General features: G+C 42.1%; 2 protein-coding genes across 12 annotated transcripts in view; one reads left to right on the top strand and one right to left on the bottom strand.

Annotated features, from left to right (window-relative positions):
* The window catches only part of pdxdc1 (pyridoxal-dependent decarboxylase domain containing 1), a 127,451-nt gene that overhangs the window by 64,131 nt on the left and 41,857 nt on the right, over nt 1–21,463 (top strand). For all 10 annotated transcript variants that reach the window (XR_013802022.1, XR_013802023.1, XM_079646595.1 and 7 more), the window contains 7 exons: nt 139–207; nt 301–379; nt 10,381–10,465; nt 17,801–17,849; nt 19,673–19,774; nt 20,323–20,448; nt 20,616–20,666. Coding sequence is in view for 8 of the 10 variants with exons in the window: in XM_079646595.1 (XP_079502721.1) it covers nt 139–207; nt 301–379; nt 10,381–10,465; nt 17,801–17,849; nt 19,673–19,774; nt 20,323–20,448; nt 20,616–20,666 (561 nt within the window). In the remaining 2 variants the exon portion in view is untranslated. The remainder of the gene's footprint in view (nt 1–138; nt 208–300; nt 380–10,380; nt 10,466–17,800; nt 17,850–19,672; nt 19,775–20,322; nt 20,449–20,615; nt 20,667–21,463) is intronic.
* The window catches only part of LOC307017110 (uncharacterized protein), a 30,202-nt gene continuing 9,983 nt past the window's right edge, over nt 1,245–21,463 (bottom strand). Inside the window, exons 1-4 of one of the 2 annotated variants that reach the window (XR_013802024.1) lie at nt 8,321–8,424; nt 1,953–2,147; nt 1,744–1,823; nt 1,245–1,632 (exon numbers count right to left, since the gene is read on the bottom strand). Coding sequence is in view for 1 of the 2 variants with exons in the window: in XM_079646596.1 (XP_079502722.1) it covers nt 3,424–4,679 (1,256 nt within the window). In the remaining variant the exon portion in view is untranslated. Of the gene's footprint in view, nt 1,633–1,743; nt 1,824–1,952; nt 4,680–8,320; nt 8,425–21,463 lie in introns of those variants that run through there. The other variant, XM_079646596.1, reaches the window with a different exon arrangement.

Here is a 21,463-nt window from a genome sequence, read left to right as displayed (position 1 = left end):
AATATATAATTGTATTCCTTCAGTTTTGCGTAATTATTGCATATTTATATATACTTTTTAAGGTATTGTATAATAGAGATAAGATTGCATTTTTTTCCAGCACAATAGAAAATGGTTGTAATGTCTCTGTGTCTTCAGCTGGGCCTGCCTCTCTCCAGCCTTTGCACAGTCCCATGTAATACCATCTTTGGATCCCAGCACCAAATGGTAGGAGAATCTGAATGAAGATCACTTTGAGAACACTCTTTCAGATAATAATTAATAAAACGTTTTGACTCATATCCTGTTCCTCACTGTCAGGATGTGGCCCTGTTGGACAAACTGATCAAAGAGGACGTAGAAGCCGGGAAGCTTCCTCTGCTGCTGATCGCCAACGCAGGTGAAAGGAAACTACAGTTTAAACCCACTTATTTACTTTCCACTATATGCACAGGTGGTACACTATAGGCTCTGTGCACAAGATGGCGTCTATCAACTTCTGGCAGCTGGGTGTGCGGCTGAGTACTTCCGGTTTGAGTACAGAGTTTTGACAGCTTGACAGTTTGACAGTTTATGTCACACCGAGAGCAAGAATGAGCGGATTTCGGGGTAAAGAAAAGCGATTGGCCTTCCAGCGTGTAAGAAAGTCGGCACTACATTGCTGTGTGCCCCTTTGTACAAATTCGTCCCGTTATCAGAATCGGAATACCTTTATTAGTCCCACAGAGGGGAAATTTGCAGCTTTACAGCAGGAAAGAGCCACAGACAGCTTAGTGTTGAATATCTTACATGAGTTAGAAAGTACTAATTATTAATATTATTAATATTATAATATAATAAACAATATGCTAAAAAAGTACCAAGTTATAATATAATAAACAATATGCTAAAAAAAAGATTAAAAGTTACATAATTTTCAAAAATACAGATCAAATCAAATCTACAAATCAAATCCTGTAGCAGTTCTTAGGATTTAGCAGCCCGGTATATATTACAGTTATTAAAGATGGCATATGTATATAAAGTATATATTGCACATAAAGCACATATTGCACATAGTTTGACGGTATTTAACAGCAGCAAGTTACACAATGTTATAATCGGGAGATAAGTTTCCATTCATTTCGGCAAGCCTGGGCAACAACGATTAAAAGATTTCTTGCTCCCAAACCAATTGTGTATTTCATTACAAAAAGCAGTTAAACCATACTATGTTTATGTACTAATTAATTATATCCTCAAAACAAACGCACACATAAATAACAAAGGAAAATACGTAATTTAATAAATCCACAATATGATAACATTTTACAGATTCATTTAATAAACTTTGACAAAACATAGGTTGATGTTATATCGGGGGGGGAAATACATATTTAAACATTTCAATTAGTCTCTGCATATTTAAGTAATGCTAGTTTATATAACAGATGAACAGATGTACAATATCCAGAAAGTAGATGCAAAAAATATATATAATGTGTGCATTTCCAACATTTCCTCTGAAAGAGTGTTAGTCGTTGAGTTGAGTAGTGAGCCATTCTTTTTTTTTTTCGTGGTGCGATGTCTGCTGAGAAGTCCTTGTATGCCTCGCTGACTTTGAGGACATCTGGGTCTGGCAGCTCCCCCCGCACGGCCTTGTAACGTGTACTCCTTTGAACATGTTTATATGATAATTAGGACTTTAAGAACAATTTTACACTCAGACAACAATCACAAAGTTGTAGCAGACTACATACAATTACTTAGGACAATATATATTACCTTACACCGTCAGCAACTGTAAACTGCTTTGGCTTAGTGGAAATGAACACCATGTCACTCACTCTGCCTGGTTTCACACCCTATTAATTACACAAAAGAATTGTCAAATTAATTGAAAAGGTCGTTGATGCAACATACTAAATCAGCTCTTGGCACAAAGGAAATACTAATTAAACCAGGGATTGGTTGTGAACACATACTGTACTTACCATGGTTCTTGGCTTGTGCCATCGCTGCTCTGTTTCAGTGCAGCTGAGGACAGGGGGTACAGCAGCCAGGTTGAGTGTGGAGTAGTGTGCGGTCTGGAACAGCAGTGCAACATTGTGGTTGCAGAGTGCTGTTCCAGCTACACAGGAACACTTTGCCACTGCAATCTCCACAGGTGAGCAGTTCTCAAAGACAATCTAATAATAATAAATAATAATAGATTTCATTTGTTAGCGATTTTACAGGTGCTCAAAGACGCTTTACAGATAATAGTGAAGAGAAAAGAAAAGAGAAGAAAGGAACAACAAATAAATATATAGTTAAAGTTAAAGTCAAATAATACAAAAACAATCACACATTAAAAGCCAGATTGAAGAGGTGAGTTTTTGTGAGTTTTTTTGAAGGTGGTGAGGTCAGTGCAGACTCTGATGGGTTGTGGGAGTGAATTCCAGAGGGAGGGGGCAGCGACGGAGAAGGCTCTGTCCCCCCAGGTCCGGTGATTGGTGCGGGTGGGGATGGATAGGAGGTTGGCTTCTGATGAGCGGAGGCAGCGGGAAGGGGTGTGGTGGTGCAGTAGGTCTGTGAGGTAGGGGGGGGCCTGGTTGTTGAGGGCTTTGTAAGTAACGAGGAGGACTTTGAAGTGGATTCTTTGACGGACGGGGAGCCAGTGGAGGTTCTGGATAATGGGAGTGATGTGGTCTCGGGAGCGGGTGTGGGTTCTGGATATGTTGGAGTTTATTGAGGAGGTTGGATGGTATGCCATAGAGGATGCTATTGCAGTAGTCGTGAAGTGATGAATGCATGAATCAGGGTTTTAGCAGCAGAGGAGGAGAGAGATGGGCGGAGACGGGCAATGTTTTTGAGGTGGAAAAAGGCGGTCCTGGTGATGTGATTTATGTGGTGGTTGAATTTGAGCTGACTGTCGAAAATGACTCCGAGGTTGCGGATGTGAGGGGGGGGAGATAGAGTGTGGCTGTCAATGGTGAAGTTGAAATTCTGGATGTCTTTGATACGGGATGAGGGGCCGATGATGATGATGTCTGATTTGGCACTGTTCAGTTGGAGATAGTTTGTTTGCATCCATGCTTTTATTTCTGAGAGACAGTTGGTGAGAGTGGAAAGTGTTTTGGGGGTGATGGTTTTTGTTGAGATATAAAGTTGGATGTCATCGGCGTAGCAGTGAAATTGAAGGTTGTGGCGACAAATTTGCCAAGGGGGAGCATGTAAAGGATGAAGAGGAGGGGGCCAAGCACCGAACCCTGGGGGACGCCTTGGGACAGAGGAGCAGTGGAGGAGGTGCAGTTGTTGATGTTGGTAAACTGATGTCTGTCGGTGAGGTAGGATTTCAGCCAGGAGAGTGCAGTATCAGTGATGTTGAGTGATGATTCGAGGAGGGACAACAGGATGGTGTGGTTGATGGTGTCGAATGTTGCGGTGAGGTCGAGGAGGATGAGGATGTTCAGGTTGCCGGAGTCAAGAGGAGAGGAGGAGGTCGTTTGTGATTTTCAGAAGAGCTGTTTCTGTGCTGTGTTTTGAACGGAAACCGGATTGAAATGGCTCAAAGAGGTCATTGGAGCTGAGGTGAGATTTTAGTTGTGAGGCAATGACACGTTCAAGTATTTTTGACAGAAAAGGGAGATTTGAGATGGGCCGGAAGTTGGACATGATGTCAGGTGAGAGTCCAGGTCTTTTGAGAATGGGTTTGACAGCAGCCAGTTTGAGAGAGTGGGGAACTGATCCAGATCTGAGGGAGGAGTTAATGATGGTGGCGATGAGCTGGGAGATGGCAGGGAGGCTCTCTTTAACAAATTTGGAGGGCATTGGGTCAAGTGTGCAGGTGGAGTTAATTCCAGTCATGAAGTCGGACAGTTGCATGGGGGTCACAGGGGAGAAGTGGGATAGGGGCTGTGAGGTGAAGGGGGAGTAGCAAGGAGGGGAGGTGGGGGGTGCTGATGAGGGTGTCAGATTGCTGTAAATGTTGCTGATTTTGGTTTGGAAAAACGAAAGGAAGGAGTTGCACTGTTTGGTGGTGAAGGACGAGGTGGCGTTGTCACAGGGTTTGAGAAGTTTGCTGATGGTGGAGAACAGACGCTTGGGGTTGCTGGAGCCAGACTGAATGAGTTGTAAGCAGTAATTAGACTGGGCTGCTTTGAGTGCATTACTGTACTGCTGGAAATAGTCTTTGTATATTTGAAGATGGACTGTTAGTGAGGTTTTCTTGTGTTGGCGTTCAAGTTGACGTTTCTTTGATTTCATTTGGCGGAGTTCGGGGGTATACCAGGGGGCGGAGTGTATGAAAGAGACATTTTTAGTTTTTATGGGGGCCAGTTCATTGAGACAGAAGGAGAGGGTGCTGTTATAATAGTCCACAAGTTCAGATGGGTTTTCAGAAAGTGGGAGGGGGGAGACAGACATCTTGCAGGTAATGGAGGCAGTGATTGCTGAAGGTGAGATGGATTTGAGGTTTCTGTAGGTTATTGTGCGTTTTTGCTTTTGGGCGGGGATGGGGATGTTGATGTCCATGATGATGGCCAGGTGATCAGAGACGTGGAGATTGAGGCTGGACAGATGATGGATGGTGAGACCAGTGGAGCAGACCAAGTCCAGGATGTGACCACGGCTGTGTGTTGGGAAGTTGATGTGTTGAGAGAAGTCGCAGCAATGAAGGGTGTCCTTAAATTCAGAGGCATATTTGCATGTCGGGTCGTCAACATGAATGTTAAAATTACCTAAGAGGAGAACAGATGGGGATATGGCAGAAAGTGAGAATGTCAGAGAGGTCGGAGAGAAAGGAGGGGTTTGGCTTCGGGGGACGGTGGATGATGGCTGTGACCAGGGGAGTGGGACCAGAGAGTTTAGAGATCAGGAGCCGTATTCACAAAGGATCTTAGGGCTAAAAGTAGCTCCTAACTGGCGAATTTAGGAGAAACTCCTAAACATAATGGGCGTGTCAGTCTTAAATTTAGGACTCCTAATTTTATTCACTAAGAGCAATTTACAAAGTATTTTAGGCCTAAAAGTAGCATCTAAGTTTAGGAGAGCTTAAAAGTCCTCGAGAGGATTCCTAACTCAGTAAGACCTATTCACAAAGAATCTGAAAATGGCTGCGAGACGAAATGTTTTGGAGACAATGGAAGACTGTGAATTGATCAAGAGATATAGGCAAAATCGTGAGGGTATCAAACTTGTTGTGGAATTAGTGCGGGATGCAATAACATCCCCGACTAACAGGAATAACCCGATTAGTCCGGAAATAAAATGTTTGGCAACACTACGATATTTAGCAACAGGGAAAATGCAACTTTGCAATGCCGACGATTTAGGAATATCGCAACCATCAGTCAGCCGTGCCATAAACCAAACCATCAACGCGCTCTCTAGACCACATATCATCCAACAGTTTATCCGGTTTCCTTTGGACAATCAACAACTACACAGGATCAAAGCCAACTTCATGGCAATTGCAGGTATGCCCGGTGCGGTCGGTGCTATTGACGGGACGCACATACAAATAATTGCGCCATCAAAAGATGAGGACGTGTTCGTCAATAGAAAGAAAGTACATTCCATCAACACGCAGATTGTTTTCATTCATCATGATAGGGGGGCTTTAACGGCGGTATGGGCTGTTATTGAAAGTGTTTAAGTGCTGGAAATATGCTCATTGGATAATAGTTTGCGGGGTGCTTTTAATTGCCTCCTTGATTTAATGCAATTTACGTATTTTTATTGTTTGCTCTCTCTCTTTAACGTGCATATACAACGTCATTATCGTGGTCTGCACAAACTTGTCATCATGCGTGTATTCTGCTAACTGCACTGTCCATAACTATTTGATAGGAATACATTTCTAGCCTAGGCTATTTCCTTGTTTTAGTGGGCTCGTTTGTGGGATGTTGCGGATGAGTTTCACCGAGACCGCCTGCTCTGAACAACCAATCACCGTACTGACCGCTTCTAAACTCATGCATGAGAATCGACGTAATCCATAGCAACGGCGCGTCACTCTTAGTTCACTCTTAGTGATTTATCCTTAGTATGAGTAGGTCTCAGCGGCTTTGTGAATAACTTTTAAGAAAAAACTCCTACGTAAAATGTTTTAGCGCAAGTTAGGAGCACTCCTAGCGGTAAGATAAAATGCTTTGTGAATACGGCCCCAGGTGTTCAAATGAAGAAGCATCAGGGATGGGGATTATGGTAGCTTTTATTTCCTTTCTGATAATAGCAGCTATACCACCACCCCGCCCTTGTGGGCGAGGTTTGTCAATGTATGTGAATCCTGCTGGGGTGATTTGATTGAAAGAAAAATAGTCCAGGGGCTTTTGCCATGTTTCGGTCAGATACAGAAAGTCCATGTTATTGTCTTTAATGAATTCATTCAGAATGTGGCTTTTATTGTGGATGGAGCGTGTGTTGAGCAGGGCTGCTCTGAGCTGACGTTGCATTGGGGGGGGGGTTGTGTGGACCGGGGGATTGGAAGGAGATTGGTCAGATTCACGTGTTTTTTGTTGTGATGGTGTAGTAAGGGCGTGTGACAGGACCGAACGGACGGGATGGAGTGTGGAGACGTGGAATGAAATAAAAACTTACGGCCAGAGCCTCTGTGTGGAGGACGGCGTTTGTGGAGTATTTCATTATCTGCGAGGATGTCCATGCGGTCCGGAGGCAGGCGGTTATTAAAGGAGTGGAGATCTGACAGGGAGTAGAGCGGCGGCATGATCCCGTGAAGTGGCGCTAGCACGGAGCTAGCTAATGCTGGGGACCCGGGCAGCAGAGACCAGGAGCCGGATGACCGTGGAAGAAGGAGCGGTGTGAGTCCAGATGAAATGAGAGTGATAATCCACAGCATATCAGGAGAATGATTCCAGTGGTTTCCGGAGGAGAATCGTAGGAGGGGCTGACAGCCTGGTGCAGAGTGGGAGCCGGGTGACCAGCCTACTAGCTTGTTAGCTAGCTTGATAGCCACCGGCTGTAGGCGGCAGGGAGAGACGATGTCAGCGGGGAAGCCGGCTGATCGCAGCGGGATGGGAAGACCCACACGAGCCGCGGAGTTAGGGTGGAGTTAGGCTGGAGTTGGGGTGGAGTTGGGGTGGAGACAGAATTGTTAGCTCAGCAGACTTCAGGGAGCCGAGGAGCATCTAGGTAGCAGCCTGCTAGGTCCGATAATGCTAGCTAGCTAGCGGGCTAGGGACCGATGAGCAGGAAAGAGCCAGCAGGTAGGAGATGACAACACAAAGATCTGTGTCGATTCAATATAGAGATGCTGCTATTTTTGCTGATGACTGACGTTTCAAAAGTAGAGAGCCAGACAGGAGAGGTTCTGATCTGGACTAAAGAACAATATTTGGGGCGGAGGAGCGGCGAACAAACAACGCCAGCATCCTCGGCGACCCGGGAAAACAATCTACACATTAAAACAAAATGTAAGTCATTTTACATTTAGGACACTGCTTCAATACAACACAGAAACATGAGAAAGCTGAGAGCAGGCTGATCAGGCAAGTAGTAGGTGTGGGAAAAGGCTAAACCATTTCAGGTTATCAGTCACATCACATACACAGAAGTTCTGCTGTTTGGAATACTGTAATTTAAGGACATTCAAACAGATAAGCTCTCTCAGCTGTCTCAATTTATTATCTTATTATATTATAACTACATAAAATAGTGTTAGTAGAACGTTGAACAGCTTAATATAGATGTAGGGTACAAAACCAGCACTTACCTAACACTGGCCAACACAAATAATTGGACCCTACATGGATTATACTAACCATTCAGTAAAGAACAGCAGCCGCCACAACCAGTTTCTGGGGTTTCCATGAAAGCAGAGACAGTTTTCAACTTCTCATTAAGAATCTTTGATGAAAGCTAAGTTTGGGTTTAGCTAATATATTTATCATTTTACACGACAGGGTTACAAAACGAAAATAAATCTGTAGCCCCTTCATGCTACACACTCATAGCTAGCTACCAGTCGATGTGAGCTAATTTATTGTCACTATTATCACGAATCTGTTGCAAAACGTCAGCTAGCTGGGCTTTTTTGAATCCTAAATCACAGGTTACCTACTCTAGCCACATCAAAACCCCAGAACATGAACCTGATTGAGGCTTTGAACCGATGAACACTTTTTATTTTTCTCCCTACTCTGAGATCGTGAGGCTTTTCATGCTTTCTCATGGACCTGTAACAGCTAGCCCTGACGCTCACTCTCCCTGAAGGTAGATCTTTGTTTGAAACTGTGGGGAATTGGACATCATTCATGTTATCCAAAACACGTAATAGTACATCATTAAAATGCTTTACACTGTATCAAGACTGTCAAGTTGTCAAAGTTAGCCAGTAACTACAGCTTTGTTTGTCATTTACCTTCATAATTGTCGATGTAACTGGATATGTACATCTTGAACCCCTTTTCTCTTTTGCTCCTCGGGGCTGAGCCTGCCGCTTGTACCAGCCGATGTACATCACTGATGTTAATCTTCGGTAGGTCTTGGAGACATCCAAGGAGACACATTAACGTTAGCCTTCTCACTTTGCTTTACCGCTATCTGTATGCTATCTGTATGCTATCTGTATTCTATATACAGTGGGGCAAAAAAGTATTTAGTCAGCCACCAATTGTGCAAGTTCTTCCACTTAAAAAGATGAGAGAGGCCTGTAATTTTGATCCTAGGTACACTTCAACTATAAGAGACAGAATGGGGGGAAAGAATCCAGGAAATCAGATTGTAGGATTTGTAATGAATTAATTGTTAAATTCCTCTGTAAAATAAGCATTTGGTCACCTACAAACAAACAAGATGTCTGGCTCTCACAGACCTGTAACTTCTTCTTTCAGAGCCTCCTCTGTCCTCCACTTGTTAACTGTATTAATGGCACCTGTTTGAACTCGTTACCAGTATAAAAGACACCTGTCCACAACCTCAAACAGTCACACTCCGAACTCCACTATGGCCAAGAGCAAAGAGCTGTCAAAGGACACCAGAAACAAAATTGTAGACCTGCACCAGGCTGGGAAGACTGAATCTGCAATAGGTAAGCAGCTTGGTGTGAAGAAATCAACTGTGGGAGCAATTATTAGAAAATGGAAGACATACAAGACTACTGATAATCTCCCTTGATCTGGGGCTCCACGCAAGATCTCACCCCGTGGGGTCAAAACGATCACAAGAACGGTGAGCAACAATCCCAGAACCACAGGGGGGGAGCTAGTCAATGGTCTGCAGAGAGCTGGGACCAAAGTAACAAAGGCTACCATCAGTAACACACTACGCCGCCAGGGACTCAAATCCTGCAGTGCCAGACGTGTCCCCCTGCTTAAGCCAGTACATGTCCAGGCCCGTCTGAAGTTTGCTAGAGAGCATTTAGATGATCCAGAAGAGGATTGGGAGAATGTCATATGGTCAGAGGAAACCAAAATAGAACTTTTTGGTAAAAACTCAACTAGATGTGTTTGGAGGAGAAAGAATGCTGAGTTGCATCCAAAGAACACCATACCTACTGTGAAACATGGGGGTGGAAACATCATGCTTTGGGGCTGTTTTTCTGCAAAGGGACCAGGACGACTGATCCGTGTAAAGGAAATAATGAATGGGGCCATGTATCGTGAGATTTTGAGTGACAACCTCCTTCCATCAGCAAGGGCATTGAAGATGAAACGTGGCTGGGTCTTTCAGCATGACAATGATCCCCAACACACCGCCCGGGCAACGAAGGAGTGGCTTCGTAAGAAGCATTTCAAGGTCCTGGAGTGGCCTAGCCAGTCTCCAGATCTCAACCCCATAGAAAATCTTTGGAGGGAGTTGAAAGTCTGTGTTGCCCAGCGGAAGCCCCAAAACATCACTGCTTTAGAGGAGATCTGCATGGAGGAATGGGCCAAATACCAGCAACAGTGTGTGAAAACCTTGTGAAGACTTACAGAAAAGGTTTGATCTCTGTCATTGCCAACAAAGGGTATATAACAAAGTATTGAGATAAACTTTTGTTATTGACCAAATACTTATTTTCCACCATAATTTGCATATCAATTCTTTAAAAATCAGACAATGTGATTTTTCTGGATTTTTCTTCTCATTTTGTCTCTCATAGTTGAGGTATGCCTAGGATGAAAATTGCAGGCCTCTTTCATCTTTTTAAGTGGGAGAACTTGCACAATTGGTGGCTAACTAAATACTTTTTTGCCCCACTGTATATCTATTTATCTATCTCTCTATCTATCTATCTAATCTATCTATCTAATCTAATCTATCTATCTATCACTATCTACCCGCTCAACCACTCCACACCGTAGACCGGAAGTTTACAACCGCACACCCAGCCGCCGGAAGTTGATAGACGCCATCTTGTGCAACTAGCCTATTGGAGGTGAACCTCTTTTAAGACAAGCAGATGAGTTGCTCATGTTGTGTTGTGTGTTTTTCCCCCAGGTACCCCGGGGGCAGGACATACAGACAAGCTGTCCCGACTGAGAGACCTGTGTGATCAGCACAGCATGTGGCTGCATGTGGAGGGGTGGGTCAACTCCTTTTCTCTGTGTAATACATGTGTTGTTGCTGCCCCAGTTTCCTGGAGAACCGCTCATCCAAACAACTTCACACATGGCGCTTCCTAAGGTCGTGAGCACGCATCTCCAAGTTGTGTCATTCTATTTCTATGCTGGGGCAGAAGTACTCAGATCTTGTAAAAGTAGAATTACAAATACTTCACATTCAAAAGGTTACTCAAGTAAAATTTGAAAAGTATTAGAAATAAAATGTAGTTAAAGTACCAAAAGTCATTTTGCAGATTGGTCCATTTCAGAATAATATATATGATATGTTTTATAATGATTGATCATTAAAGTGTTCTCCAAGCTGGGAAAGGTGCAGCTACAGATGTAGCACTCCAGATAGGACTCACATGGGTGTGTCCCAGTCAAAAGCACAGCGGATCCCAGTGGCTGGGGGTGTTGCCAAATTGCTAGAGGGCGTTGCCAAATTTCCCCATTTGTTTAATTACAGGATTTAACCATGAGATGGCGCTTCATTCAAAAATACACAAAGACAACTGGGTGTTGTAGAACTTACCGTAATTTTCGGACTATAAGGCGCACCTGAATATAAGCCGCAGCAGCTAAATTGAATGATGTGTACATATATAAGCCGCACTGGACTATAAGCCGCAGGTGTTTTAATGTTTAATTACCATATGTAGGGGTTCGTGCACAGAGGGGATTGTCGGGAAAGAGATGGCTGTTTGAGGAAGCTCCCATTTATTAACATTTCAATAAACAAGTTGCATATTTGCATAACGTATTCAAGTGTTACCATTTAGTGCAATAGTAGCTACAGAACATGTACTGTGCTGTGTAAACTGTACTGTATCACATAGCGTTTCAGACACACAAACTTTTCAACTTTCAAACTTAAACGGTGCGCTCCCAGCGCACGTACCGGCAGTGATCGACAGCAGTGGTTTTCAACCAGTGGTACGGGGACAAACTGTCTCGCTCTCGTAATGTCTGTCTGTCTTGCTCTCGTTCTGTCTCTCGTACCACTCTCGGTTCCACTTTCACTTTTGCGCGCTACCTGTCTCACTCTTTTCCGGCCTCCAGCTTTTCCTGCTGGAGCCCGCCGCAGCCCGCCGCTTAAAGGTGGGGGGCGCGGACCGGCCATAGAGCCCATAGAGTTAAAGGTGGTGGACTGTAACCTGTAAAATCCATAGATTTAGGAGGTCCCCTAGTGGCCGTTAGCTGTAAAAATTCATAGATTAGCCGCACCGTTATATAAGCCGCAGCGTCGAAAAATGGGGAAAAAGGCGCGGCTTATAGTCTGAAAATTACGGTAGTCTGTTTGCAATGTTTGCAGCTCTGCAGTTGTGTTTGCTGAATACTGTAGCATTTAATCACTTATTTGTTATGGTTTTCACAGGCTACTATAATGAAAAAACATCAATATTTTAGATCAAATAAAGTATATAGTTTGCTTTATGCAGTATATTTTTTGTAATATTGTTGGGGTGTTCTTACACAGTACAGTAGATTGAAGTAAATCAATTTATACATTAAGATACGATAAGATGGACCTTTATTAATCCCCATGGGAAAATTCAGTAGTTCAAACAGCAACAGGGTAAGAGTGAAAAACAGGATAGCACAGATTCACACAAATTAATAAAATCAAAAATAAGATGAGCGATACAAATAAAAATAATAATAATGAGAAACCATGAAATAAGAAATGAATAAAACTAAAATATAATTGTCATATATTATAATGTATTGTATTATTAAGTAATATCATACATTAACCCCATTATAGCAGATGCCACATTGAATGGATGAACACATTTATGCATCAATAATTACAACAGAGTATTTTTAAATACAAGTTGTAAAAATACAATATGTATTTAATATGAATAACATAATGATTAATTTCAGATAATACCTTTCAGGGTTAGGTCCGGTCTGACAGCGCTTAGCTCTCTGCTGAAGATCACTGCTCTAAACAAAGTAAAAAATCCTACATCCAAACGGAATAAATATAATTAATTATTATTAATACGTTAAGTCTTGTTCATTGTTTTTCACTTTTATTAAATGTTTGATATTTCCGGCACAGACCCTTTCATACCGGCAATGCGCGATAGAAACAACAGAAAGTGCGACAGTTTAAAGAGCCTGTGACAGCATCCCAACAACTGTTGTGCAATGAAATATTGGGCTACTAGTCATCTCGAAACGTCAGTTTAAAAAAGAAGGTGCGATACCATTCCGATAAATATCAATAATTTCGAACATCGCGGGGAAATTCCTTCGACTCATTTTGAGGTTTTGGGGGAAGCCGGAAGTGACGTCAATGCGGGAACGCTTCACTGTGCGGCGAGAGAACCAAACACGGACAAAGTGTGTTGTCATGCGTAGAAATTGTGAATTACTGAGTTTAGGCACGTTAATAACGTTTTAATGAAGTTGACTACAGTATATTCATATTTGTCAGTGCTTTCATGTCAATTCGGCGAACATAAACATAAATGATCGTGGTGAAGATGATGATTAAATTAGGATTAAAAATCGGTAGTGAGAGCTGCTGAATTTCCTCCCGTAGGATGTGATATAAAAAAAAAAACGATTATTTTTGTAGTTGTAAACTCAAGTGGATGAAACTACATTTATTAGTGCTTTCATGTCAATTCGGCAAACATATGATACATTAAATGATCGTGAGGATGATGATTTAAAAATCGTTTGTTTGAGCCGGTCTGCATTTCCTGATGAGAAAACAAACCGATGCTTTTTGTAGTTGTAGTACACCAACATGGATTAAACGTGTGTTTTTTTTTACCACAATGTTGGAAATTAATGGATAAAATGCACAGATTTTTATTATTATTCCCACTATGATCGGGACACTCGGTCCACCGTTTCCCCGCAGCGAGGCTCCCCCCGTTGACAGTTTACGTGGGCTGGGCTGGGTGCAGTGGCGGACTGGCCATCTTGTCTGTCAAAATGCATCTTACGTTACTAACTTGCAATATCATTATTTCCGCTCTCTTCACTCCAGAAGAGCGATCTCCCTGTGTCTCTCTGTGTGCGGGGGGCGGGGCCTAACAGACATGCTGCAGCGAACACAAACCTACAGACTGGGGGTTGGGAGATCACAGGAGGGGGGTGGGGGGAGCTGTGGAATGTGAGCATCCCCCTTGGGAGACTTACTCCACACATTCCGATGGCCAATTAGTTTTAAACAAAGAGTTTGCAACATGGGGGGTGGGGGCTTCTCAAAAGAGAAAATGCAGATATAATTCACTCTCTCGACTCGCTGGTATCTCGAGCTGAGCGCTCATTGGTGGTTTGTACCCGCTGCTGATGAAACTCTCCATTGGCTCGGCAAAAGTTTGTTGTTGTTTTGTGTCAGTTTTACGTCGCCATTTCCATTCACATTTTTCATCATTGTTCCACAATGTTTATCATGAAATTAATATCCATATATTTTATACTATACTGCATACCTGCCAACCCTACCGATTTGGTCGGTAGTCTACCGCTTTTGACATGTTTCTACCGCCTGCCGACTTAGCTGCTTTCCCTACCGATTTTCAATCTTCCCAAACTATAACAAATAAAAATGACACTCCATTGACACTGGACTAGACTTTTGGTGGACACCGTTTGCAGCGTGATCGCATCATACAAACAGTAGTCCTCTGTGTTTCTGAAAGAGAAACAACGTGCAGACCGGAGGTGACGCTGCGGAAAAGGCAGCGTTACCCCCGACGAGGCATTTGAGTCCTGAAGGATTTCCCCGTTAATATCAGTGTCTCGAAAACACATGTTGGCGACTGAAAGACATCCAGTGTTTGGTCTTTTCCGGAAGCATCCTACAGTGTCTCAACTGAAAGAGGACCACAAACACACACAAAATATAATGCAATTTTGAGATTTGGGGATATTTATCTCCCATTCTTTCACTTTTTCTGACATTTTCAACACCAAACATGTCATTAATGTGTTTAGTGAACTACAGCAATCTGAAAGCCTGTACATTATTTATATCACACTTTATCAGTATAAAAATCCAGGAAATTACTTTTTTAATGCAGTATTTTCTGATTTATGGCGCAACACAAAGATATTTCGCTCTGTGCAAACCTTTGACTCTAATATGTCAACAACATGAAACAAGAATATGAACCTGGCTTTATCCAATGTTCACACAAGAGTTCTACATCCTGACACATCCTTCATCTACACTGTCTCAACTGAAAGAGGACCAGAAACACATTAAAAATATAATAAAATGTGGAGACTTTGGGATATTTATCTCCCATTCTTTTACTTTTCGGGCATTTTACAGACCAGACATGTCGTTGATGTCACTGTTTACCAAACTACCACTTTTTCTGAAAAATGCATAAAATGATGCAATATATGTTAAATACATGGTTTATACATGTGATTACTGGGGTTCCATTTCTTCTGATTACCTCATTTGGGCGTGCACATTTGCCACGTGCAAACCTACCTCTTTTGCATTTGGAAAGGTTGGCATGTATGCTATACTTGCACTGCTTACCGTGTTCATACTTTATATATATATATAGGGGGTGAAACCCGCCGCCGCTGCGTCTGTAAAGCCGTTGTGTCCTTGGGCAAGACACTTCACCTGAACTTGCTCCTGTGGGTATTGTCCACAGTAGATGACCATCACATGTATGTATGATCTGTATATGTAATGTGTATTTGTAAAGCGCTTTGAGTCATTGATAAAGCGCTATAATAAATATAAGGATTATTATTATTATTATTATATATCTTAGCATATTCATACTGACTGTTAATACTGCTCACAGGCTGCTGTGTATATCTAGTGTATTCATACCCCTCACTGTTTATTCATAATTCAATTAATTCTATATTTTATTCTGTAGATTGTGTACATTACTTTTCACTTTACTGCTTGTTGCACCGTTAGAAGCTAAACTGCATTTCATTGTCTCATTACCTGTAATCTGTGCATTAACAATAAAGCAGGCATCTTTATTGTGGCCTCAACAATCAAGTTCTAAGTAGTGCAATATGAAATAAAGACAACTACACTCTTTTGGCAGTGTTGTGGTGCCGAGAGATGGGAGTCGGAGGCGGGGTATAAAAGGTACAAGCTAGACTTTTATTTAGCATCTGAAAACCATTGTAAACAACTTCATGCCCGGGAAGCGAAGACTGGCGGAAACAGGAAGTCCGGTTCACTAAAATGTCCGTGCAGAACAATACCCCAACCCATAGATCCGTGGGTGAATAATGTCAATCACCACATTGTACATATTAACAACAACTACACTATTTTGGCAGTGTAACAATTAAACAAGAACTACACTCTTTTGGCAGTACCAATTAGATAAATAATAAACGGTCAGACTGACACTGAAGACAAACAAACTATTTTCAGCAATTAATCTGTTTAGTTGACTCTGGGTGACATGTGCAAATTTAAAAAAATCGTTTTTTGGCTGTTTAGATGGTGTTGCTCCATCTGGGTCACTGCCGGTGGTTGAGACGGTGGGGTCTTTGGCGACTTCAGGAGATCGGCATTGCTGTTATTCGATGTGGACAATGCTTTCTGTCCTGCACACAGTTTACATTTGACCGCAATATTTTGTGCGTCCTTTATCCCCACAAATTGAAAATAGTGGTTATATCTCCAAGTTGTAAATGCGCTGCTGCTCTCGCTGATACTTGCATCTGCCATAGTGTGTGTGTTGGTGGTGGGCGTTGCTGTGTATATGTGTGTGTTAGCCTTAGCAAGTGTTTGTGTGTCTGTGTATTTTCCCCATAAGGCAAGACCCGCCCAACTCTGTCTCTGATTGGCTTACCCTGAAATGTTACCCCGCGTTAACCAATCATCACTCCTCTCTGGTCACTTTCACTTTTCCATGGTACTGTGAGAGAACATCGCTGTATTCGCCTGTAAATTACATCCGCAGGGAGATTCGGTTCAGTTGGATCACATAATGTATGAATGGGAATAGTTAACTAGTAACGTTATTAGTTACCGCAAAAGGTAGTTGTGTGCGTTAGTTTGTAACGCGTTAGTCCCAACACTGGTAAACATACACCTGATCACCTGAGAGCTGCTGTTTCATTCAGACTGTTTAAAAAAAAAAAACGGTCTGATTTTAACAACTCAATGTGTGATTGTTATAGCAGTAATATTAGACACTAATAATACAGTAAACTATTAATACTGTACATATTATTGTTTGCCCGTGGGATTAGGATTATCGGTAGTGAGAGCCGTGCTGCATTTTCCTCCGGTCGGATGTGATATAAAAAAAAAGCGATTATTTTTGTTGTTGTAAACTCACGTGGATTAAACTTCATGTATTAGTGCATTCATTTCAATTCACGAACATATGATCCATTAAATGATCGTGAGGATGATGATTGAAAATCGTTTGTTTGAGCCGGGCTGCATTTCCTGATGAAAAAACATAGCGATGGTTTTGTACTTACGCCAACGTGACTTAAACAACATTATTTTGTTAAATAAAAACATGGTGATGTTTTGTAAAGGATTAAATGTCTCTTATTTAGCACAGAATATGATCCTATCCGTGACATTATGGATCTTAACAAATATCCGCTATATCAGACACCTGTTGATCTATCAGCTGTTTATTTCACATGAGTTCCAGGTTGGCAGCTTTTCACGGCTCCCCCTGGTGGATCCATGATCCATTGCAGCTGGTTTCATTAAAATTACATTTATTTATCAACGGGGAATATCAAGTCCTGCGGGGGGGTTTTCCTTTTCAGCAGGGGCCCACCCCGTGCATATCACCGACCCGCACGGGTAGGCGTCTGAAATGAAGCGCTACATCTGTAGTTTGAATGACTTTGTATGCTGCAGGGTAGCTTGTGAATTTACTCCAGGTGGAACTAAAGTATTACAAATAATTAGTGGAGTAGAAACACATTATTTACCTCTGAATTCTACTAGAAGTACCAAGTAGCATAAAATGGAAAAGCTCAAGTAAAGTACAAGTATCTCAAAATTATATTTTAGTACAGTAGGCTACTTGTGGTACTACACCGATTTCCAAATAGGCGAGTGCTGTTGTTCCAGTATCTGATTGTGCATGCTGACTTCAGGGAAGTAAAGACTTCAGGGAAGTAAAGACTTCAGTCATTCTGTTAATAAATCCAGCATCCTTCAGCAAAACTGAACTGCAGTCAATGAGCGGGCCCTGGAAAGACCTGCTGCAGATGACTCTGATTGCTAGCCCTGATCATTCTGTATAGTATGAAGTCCTTGTTCCGCTAGAGAAATATTAACCTTTATTATGTTATTGTGTTTTGTTCTCCAGGGTCAACCTGGCAACGCTGGCTCTGGGTCAGGCCTCCTCTGCCATCATGGTAATGTAAAAAATACTCCCGTCTACTTAAATGTGGATTCTAATCCAATACATGCTTAGTCTAATTCGACCAATATTTCCTCACAATAGCTAGCTGTCTGTTCTGTGCGTGCGCTGAAGAGAAACGAGGTGTATATATATACAGTCCTAGCTCTGTAAATGGGAAAAAAATGAAGTTTCACAGAGATCCGTATTCCAAAATAGGCCAGTCTATTTATATTTTGCATGCGTAGTGTGCACAGTAATAGCTTAGTGTCTATATTCTTTAATGAATAACAGATTCACAATAAATTACTGATGGCATTTATTTTTACCAGTACCAGCTGGTGGTTGCTTATTTTTGTTATCCCTTCCTAGCCCCTTGTAGTCCTTAGATGTTACCTTACCATTTTACACAAACTGTGGAAAAGTAGTATAATATAACTATTGCTACCAACAGGCTAAAACGTGTATGGGAAGGTTGTTGGTCCAGTTGTTACTTACAGTACATGAGTAGAAGCTGACATGAGGATTCTTTAGCTGGTGTAAACATATAAAGTGGATATATTCCAAAGTCACACTGTTCCTATTGGAGATTGCACAGATTGTTTGCTGAACTGTGGCAAATGGACATGAAGCGAGAACTAGTTTATCATGACTTACTTTGGATATTACCAACTTGTTTGGACTCCTTTTAAGCCTTATTAGCTCTGGTCCGACTCTGGGATGTATATATATATTTTAAACCAAGACAGTGGGTATCGTCATTCCAACATGTTGAATTTCAAACAATAACATAAGAAACACCACCCAGCTCAGTAAGTAACATCAAAGTCATAAGTTAGAAAAAGCAATCAAATGAAGGTCAATTATGCTTGACAGTTGACAATGCTTTAAGAAAACAAACAGCATCCTTCACAGCTCTCCAGAGGGTTTACTTTATTGTGTTACAAACAGTGTTGCAGCTCATCCCTTAAAACGGAAGCCTCAAATTGCTGATAATAAGGGGGAGATATGAAGGGGATATTTCAAGCTTTATCAACTAAGATTTGTGAGAAAATGTTTTCAACTTTTAATTGACTGAATGTATTTGAAAAGTGAGCTTATTAACACATGAATACTACTGCGTGATATATGTTCATATATATGTTTAAGAAGTAGAATATAGGAAAAGCTCAAGTTTCAGGTGTGGGACATGTCGCATTATACTTTTAGAATTTGATGAGGGCCAACTAAAAGTGGACAATCAGTCGGTGCCCCGGTTGTAGTTTCGACACCCCTGTTCTAGGTCATTCAAACAGCTAATAGAATATAATAGAATCGGAGAGATGAAACCCATCTTTTAATTGCCTCACATGCAGAGCACACAGCACACAGCACACAGCACACAGCACACAGCACACAGCACACAGCACACAGTGAAATTTGGCCTCTGCATTTAACCCATCCTAGCACCAGGAGTCTAGTACCAGGAGCAGTGGGCAGCTATTGTACAGCGCCCAGGGAGCAATGTGAGTGGGGGGGAGGGGGTTGTCTGGTGCCTTGCTCAAGGGCACCACGGCAGGGCCCAGGAGGTGAACTGGGACCTCTCCAAGTAGCAATCCACACAGTCCATAGGGACTTGAACCGGCAGCACTACGGCTCACTAAGGAAAAAGAATAGTCAACCGCAGCCACATACACCTTTGACACCTGCCAACTTCTGAGACAGCCACCCCCCCCGCCCCCAAGTATTTTTGGCTAACCTCATTTAGGTTGTATATGCCAGACAATACACACACGAAGAGCCATCTTACTTTCTCTTGTGACGTGTGTTCCTCTGTGTACTCTGACCTCCCCCCTGCAGGCAGCCACCAGGAGTGACAGTATGACTCTGACCCCAGGTCAGTGGCTGGGCCTGCCTGCTGTCACAGCTGTCACCCTCTACAGACATGAAGACCCAGCCATGGTACGCTCATATATCTTTCTACAGATGTTCCCGACACAGAGCCACCATGTTTCTGGATGTCCTCCTGCTGCTGATCCTCACTGAGGAAATGTTCAGCAATCAAACACACACTTTTTTAACCTTTCCCACAATTGTCACTATTTAAACTATCTATGTTAAGATTTTTCTCTTAAAATCATTAAGTTTGGTTGTATTACATGTAATATACAGTACACTTTTCTTTTCTTTTTTTATGTGTGCAGGTTACAGTTTTTACAATTAATAATGTTGCCACATGCTGCTACTGTACCTCATTACTTTTATATGTTTACTCACTTTTCTATAATGCTGCTTTTGATTATTAAAGAGGATGTTTCTTATTTGATTAGATACTGTTAACTGTGTGCTTAGTTCTTTATTTCATATGTCAGTCTACTCAGCTTATTCTTGTCTTCTTGCTGTAACACCTTTAGTGTCCCCACTGTGGAACAAATCAAGGATGTCTAATCCAGATTCTGATTGTTCTGTTCTATTCTCTGTTTGTGTCTGAATGACTTGCTGTGTGTCAGTCTCTGGCAGCAGGCATGACCTCCAGCCAGCCGGTGGCCAGGCTGCGGGCGCTGCCCCTCTGGCTCTCCCTGCAGCACCTCGGACACGATGGGATCGTCCACAAGATCAGACACGCCACTGCTCTGGTGAGCACCACTTCACTTCCCCTTAAAAACAAACTGTCATTCCTAAATAACAATTTAGGGTAATAAAATCTGGATTTGAATATTGGCAGATATTAAATGTCATATTATGGAGTTTGCAATAAAATCTAATGATATACTCTACTCACCTTTATTTCTCTCCCCTCTAGAGCCAGCACCTCCTGCAGAGGCTCAAAGCTCTGACCTCCATTAAAACATCGGTAGGTGCTCTCATAATATTCTGTCATAAACAAAAACTCAGGACTCCCATAATAATGGTCATCAAATGTAAATCAAATATTTGCAGTTACAGTTTTGCAACCAAACACATAATATCCAAAAAACAATATTCCTGTGCCCCTATGACTTTGCAGTACAGCAGAGGTGGGGACTCGAGTCCGACTCGAGTCACATATTTTTTTACTTGAGACTTGCTTGACTAACATTGATAAAAGACTTGACTTTGACTTGGTATACATGACTTGAGACGGATGACTTGAAAGGACTTGACTTTTTTTTATTAAATATTTGCGTTTGTTTTTGTATTGAGATATTACGTTTAGATTTTTCGAAACGTGATTGGGTGATTATATCGCGTGCGCGCAAACCTGGCAACCCACTAGACGGCAGGAGTGTTAGTTAACATGACAGCGGCTAGCGTTACTCCACAAATAGTGAAGTTTGGATTCAAGGATTATTTTGTCGATGACGGTAATAAGAAGAGAACAGCGGTATGCAGGGTCTGCAGAATAAAGATCATTTCATCACTTCATTCGTCACTGAGAGAGAGAGCGAGAGAGAGAGAGCAAGAGAGAGAGAGAGAGAGCGAGAGAGAGAGAGAGAGCGAGAGAGAGCGAGAGAGAGAGAGAGAGAGAGAGAGAGAGAGAGAGAGAGAGAGAGAGAGAGAGAGAGAGAGAGAGAGAGAGAGAGAGAGAGAGAGAGAGAGAGAGAGAGAGAGCGAGAGAGAGAGAGAGAGAGAGAGAGAGAATCATGCCTTTATTTATTGTAAAATGAATCT

This window comes from Notothenia rossii (genome assembly GCF_949606895.1).
Source record: "Notothenia rossii genome assembly, chromosome: 8".
NCBI classification, from domain to species: domain Eukaryota; kingdom Metazoa; phylum Chordata; class Actinopteri; order Perciformes; family Nototheniidae; genus Notothenia; species Notothenia rossii.
This window is presented reverse-complemented; position numbering and strand designations above follow the sequence as displayed.